We start from the raw sequence: 5,639 nt of genomic DNA on the forward strand, positions 1-5,639 counted from the left end.
CTCCAATCCATAGATAAATTGAAACATCAGCAATTTACTATTTTGTAAAACTAAAAATAAATAAAGTAAATGTAATCATTAAATTACTCCAGCAAGCAATTTGATCAAGCGCATCATCTTGGATCGTTCGATATCGACTTGTCATCTCCACAGTACTTGTTACATATTCAGTGATCATGTTCTCGATTCCTAATAGAAAGGGCCCAAGCTGGCGCTGACGTAAGCCAATCTCCTTCTCACCGACGAATTCCGTTCGCTTGTATTTGCTTTTATTCAGCCCAAGACGACCATAGAAGCTATTGAGAATGACCTTGATGACACTTTCAGCTTCACTGTTACCATCTTCTGCATATTTTTTCTTTTCTCGACAAGATCCTGGACAAAATCGTTGAACGGACTTGTCTTATTGTAAAACATTACTTTCTTGACATTTCTTATAATCATTCCTTGCTCGAAATAGAATTTTACCATCTCTGTTGTCAAGAGAATATCGTTCTGATTGTAAACAAGTGTGTTTACTGTCGTCGGGAATTTTGAATTTCCTCGGTATTCTGCAGGAACCATATTCGCAGTTATCTTCACCTGTGCGAAAATTGGAGGGAATTTAACTGTCGCTTTATTCTTATCAATGACTTCTTGTGGAGAGTGAACATCACAATGAACAAAACCAAAGACTTTGTCATTTTTAATCGCATTGAGGAGATCTTCATACTCAATTTGCTAAGAGAAGAGAAAAGGATAAGAGTCAGGGCCTTCTATTCCAAAGTATTCTTTTCGCTGTTCCATCCACTCGCAAGATTAGATTGTATAGTATTTTGTTAATTTTTTATTAAGGAAGCTTGTTCTTTGCTGGTCTCTGAAGTTAGAAACGCTGGAATGAAGTCTCGTAGAACAATATGGTATCTTCTTATCAATATTTGCGGCTGTCTTTATCGAGCTTATTTTGAAGGGTACGCGCGTGATGTCGAAAAATATATCGCCTCGGCGGCGTATATTCCAAACCAGACGGATTTTTTTGGATGGAAAAGGTTCAAAAAATTTCTTTTTTCATTAAAAATCTGATATTTATTTCATATAAAAATATTGTTTGGTTTTTATCGCCCAGACTTTTGGGCTCAAAAATTTAAATCGTGACACTCTTAGTTATATTTACAGAAATAGAATTAAAATATCAAGAAAATCTATTCCTCGGTCTTCGATTAAAAATGAACCACAAAAAGACAGGTTTACACGCTGCCTGCGCTGGATGTCATCTCTATTTACGGGCTGTCAAAGACTCGTGTTTTTTCTTCTTTTATCGAATGTGTTTTTGACCTCGGCCAAGATCATCCAAATCCTGCTGAATAAAGGCGAAGATCCAACGATTGAGGACAAGCGGGGAAACTCGCCGCTGCAGCTGTTTGTCAAGTGGAACGCCATCAGTATTGACATGATCGACGATTATAGGTGGGAAAAGAGCGTCGCCGAGTAAACACAGCTAGATTCGCGCATGTTTTACTTCCTGCGTAAAAATTTGTTCAGGCGGGTTCTGCGGATTTATCTCGAATGCCTGGAGAAAAAATATGGAAGCAAGGCGATCGACAAAATTTACAGCAACGGAAACGCTTGTCTCCATACAGCAAGTGAGTTTCTTCGGAGCGATACAGTTCTTCGAATATTTTGAATGCTTTGAATTTGAAAGATTGACAAGTCCCGGAAATACCAAAGTCGCCGATAAATAACTACGGGAGACACTTAATTGCATTGGGCAAATAGCGCACACTTCCGTTATCGAGGATTTACTGTTGACTTTGGACTTACTTAGTTTTTTTTTTCGAGAGTCAGATGGATCAATACAGATTGCAATATCTTCTTATCAGATAATCATTTTCAGCTTTAAATTTGGCAGAAACTGTCTGGTTGCTCTTATGAAGAAAAACGCTCTAGAATCCCTCCTAATTAATTTTTCAGTCATTTTCGCCGAACATACGACAGTAGAACTACTACTCAAATCTGGCGCAGACATCAACCTCATGAACAAAAAACACGACAGCGCTTTGATGCTTGTAAAAGATCTCAAAACAAAGAATCCCAAAAAATAATGCCAGCGACATCCGCGGTAGTCGAATCCGATTGTTTCAATTTCTCCTGTCTCTGTTACGTATTCAGAATATCCGTCAACAGAGTAATCACTTCCATCAATTTTCTTTTCGGTTCCATTTAGTCCATGAACGATTTTTAACCCATACTTTTTTTCCATCATGTAAAGCCATTGAATACTCTCCAAACTCTCATTTCCCTTAGTATGAGCGATGAATTTTGCTTTCGTCTTACCATCTTCATCAACTGATACAAGAACACCACGTCCTGTTGGTAAATTATTTGAATAGATTGCGGGATCTAAGAAATATATTTATTGACCCAACAACAATAAAAAAACTTACATAAGGAATTACAGTCCCGCTGTATCAGACGTTTGTAGAGCAATCCTTTCTCTGATTGCCTTGCAGCGATCGGTAGAGTCTCGTCCGTTGAGTTCAAGGCAACCATTCGATGGAACACCATGCAAATCCCGCCTCGCATGTTACTTCGGAAAAGGTTTGATAGCTCCAAACATTTGACAGAATAAAAAGGCGGTGACTTTTCATCATAATTTTCATAGGCGACATGTTGAGCAATTGCCGACAAACTGATAAAATTTGTGATGTCAAGATTGCATTGTTTTCTCAAGAGTTCCGAGTATCTGAAGTACGCTTTTTCAAGGAGAACAACGTCAAAGGTATTGTAGACTTCAAAATAATCCCACATGTTTTGAATTTCGTCATTTTCTTCGAAATGCTTCCTCGATTCCAAGTATTTATAAGGAGAGATATGAAAAAATTTTTTTGTTTCATCATTGATTGGAAAAGTGCATATCGACGTGAAGTAGAATTCGAACTCTTTATTCGGAATTAACTGCTTAATGTCTCGAATATTCAGCCGAAAGTCTTGACAAAACTCGTGGAAATTGGTCCATTTTTTCTTGTTGATCTCATTGTTCATTTCCTTGACAAATTCTTCTCTTGGTACGTACATATGACTTTTAAAAACCCTGTATGAGGGAAATTCACGATCATTTTCAGCTTCTTCTCTTGACTCATATTTTTCATACGGAAAGGTTGCCTTCGAAAATGTTTTTTCACCAACGCTGAGGGCAAATTTCTCCAGGCTGCAAGGAATCGTATAATTAAGAATGTCTTTGAAAACAATATTTCGAAATGCCATATACATATATCCTGCGCCTCTTTTAATTACATGTCGAGAATTCCAAAGCTCTCCTCCTCCATCAATATCATAATAGTAGTCTCGAAGCTCTTGAACAATCAGTCGGTGATCATATCGCTCTCCATTGAAGGAAATAACGTGCAACTGTGACATTGAGTTGAGAATTTTGAATTTCTGTCTTGTTTTAAACTGATTTTCCGCGGACATTCTTCTCATTTCTCCATGATTTTGAACAAGTTTTTTATATTTAAGTAGACCCATTTTGAGATTTAATGGCATTACATCATAATTATCCGTCGCGCATTCTCTTAACCATTCACCAAACTCTTCTATAAGCATTTTCAATCCATCTGGCGAACCATTCTTGCGATCAAAAACTTCTATCACTTCCTTATTTCTGCTTTTAATTACCAATTTACAGCAAATCGTCATCAGCTTATGAGTTGAAATAATTTTGGTTTTGTTTTCGGATGAAATTGATTCTGTCGAAGAGGGTGCTAAATGAATCTTTTTATTTAACCAGGGGGGTAATTAACAATTACCTTTGATATTATTATTATCTACATTATCTTTTTCAAATATTTCTTCTTCAACAAGCTCGTCAATAATCATAGCTTCAGATATCCTTCCGTATCGCCGCTGGCGGCATCTGACAGTGGTTTTACCATTTGTTTTTGTGCAACAATTTATATGACGTTCTAGTTTCTTCTTATTTGTTGAAAAAAAAATAACAATTCTTTACAGGACATCGAGTCGGCCCAAATTCAATAATTTTGAAAAACAGTTTTGGTTCTTCTCGAAGATTGGGAGGAAACAAATAACGTTTGCGGCGAGATGGATCTTTTTCATTCGGACTTTCTTCTCGCACCCAAATTTCAATTGCAACACTCTTTTTAACAGCAATTTTCTTTAATTTCTGAGCATTCAAAATTGATCCATAGACTTGTTTCATTTCATCCACTTTAGTTTCAAGTTCTTCAATTGGTAGATCTGAGAATTCCGCTAGATAAGTTTAAGATAAATTTAAAGATGATTCGCTCTTACACAGAACAATAGCTTCGAAAGACGTAAGAATATTCTTGCTTATTCTAAATCTATGAAGATCTTCAATCGACGCAGCAAAGAAGAACTCCTTGACTCTCGAAAAATCTGTTTTCTGTTTGACAGCAAGAATAATATTCTTATACAGTTAACTCGCACAATTTGGCCTCTTTATTTCTGCTATATGTCGAAAAAGGGCCGAATTGTGCGGGTCCGAATTGTGCGACTTCTGAGAAAACTCTTTAATCTATTAACCTATTAAAATCTCCATTGTCTGAGGATAATTTTAATATATTATGTCAAGGGGATTACGCCACGTGAAGAGCCGTGACAGAGCTTTGAAAATGGCTTATTTTGGCCAAAAAATTTTCTTAGAAAAAATTCGCGAAATTTTTGACTTTTCAAAGTCGACAGATTCATATGAATGAGGGCTCTATAGATAGCTTAGACAAAGTTGAATCAGGAAAAAATAGTTTCGATGCAATATTTAGCCACTAAGAGGCGCTACAGAGCATAGAAAATCGCCAAAATAAGTCGATAAAGTTTTCGTAAAGAAAAAATCTTCAATCCTTCACATAATCAGATGCCTGTACGAGAAATTGTAGTTTCGGGCACAGGGAAGGTTTTAAGAACAAAATCGGGGAAATATATCAGAGGGAAAAAAGTATCGATTTTAAAAATCTCTTGGTGTTGACATCTTGTTTTATAATTCTTTACGTTTATTTGTTTGAGCTTTCGGAATTAAATTCCATCTTCAGAAACTAAGTACAGTTAACATAAAATACTCAGAAAAGTAAGCTTACCATGTGAGTGGCAAGAGAGAAATTTAGCGCACTGAAGTTTTGACAAGAAAATTAGAAGGAGAAGAGTGATATCTAGAGAATTTCACAACAATAAAAATTGATTTGATGGGCGTTATTGTTGTGAAATTCTCTAGATATCACTCTTCTCCTTCTTATTTTCTTGTCAAAACTTCAGTGCGCTAAATTCTCTCTTGCCACTCACATGGTAAGCTTACTTTTCTGAGTATTTTATGTTAACTGTACTTAGTTTCTGAAGATGGAATTTTATTCCGAAAGCTCAAACAAATAAACGAAAAGAATTATAAAACAAGATGTCAACACCAAGAGATATAAATATGGAACCACGACATCGCCAAGAATATAAAATAATCAGAAAAGTCCAGCGATATAGAGAACACATCAATTTTCTACAAAATTGCTTGGATCATCAAGTCCACCCCCGATTCACTTTTTTCAAGCCGCAAGTTTTGAAGCAAGTAAAATGGAGTAAAGCTGAGGTATCGAAAAGAAGATCACAAATAACACGAGAAACAATTCAAAAAAAACAACGTA

The 5,639-nt window shown here is 36.1% G+C and overlaps 1 protein-coding gene across 1 annotated transcript; it reads left to right on the forward strand.

Moving 5' to 3' along the window:
• Positions 1-1,175: 1,175 nt before the first annotated feature.
• Positions 1,176-2,081, forward strand: LOC145710781 (NF-kappa-B inhibitor alpha-like). Its single transcript, XM_081788493.1, has 3 exons — positions 1,176-1,446; positions 1,522-1,622; positions 1,951-2,081. The coding sequence occupies exons 1-3, from the start codon at positions 1,247-1,249 to the stop codon at positions 2,079-2,081; spliced, it is 432 nt and encodes a 143-aa protein (XP_081644619.1). The 5' UTR covers positions 1,176-1,246.
• Positions 2,082-5,639: the final 3,558 nt, after the last annotated feature.

This window comes from Oikopleura dioica, chromosome YSR (assembly GCF_907165135.1).
Source record: "Oikopleura dioica chromosome YSR, OKI2018_I68_1.0, whole genome shotgun sequence".
Classification (NCBI taxonomy): Eukaryota; Metazoa; Chordata; class Appendicularia; order Copelata; family Oikopleuridae; genus Oikopleura; species Oikopleura dioica.

Excerpts from the sequence above, each read along its gene's own strand:
- LOC145710781 (XM_081788493.1), top strand. The coding sequence starts at position 1,247 with ATGTCATCTCTATTTACGGGCTGTCAAAGACTCGTGTTTTTTCTTCTT. Across the intron at positions 1,447-1,521 it reads GACATGATCGACGATTATAG|GCGGGTTCTGCGGATTTATC; the intron begins GTGGGAAAAGAG and ends AAATTTGTTCAG. Across the intron at positions 1,623-1,950 it reads CGCTTGTCTCCATACAGCAA|TCATTTTCGCCGAACATACG; the intron begins GTGAGTTTCTTC and ends TTAATTTTTCAG.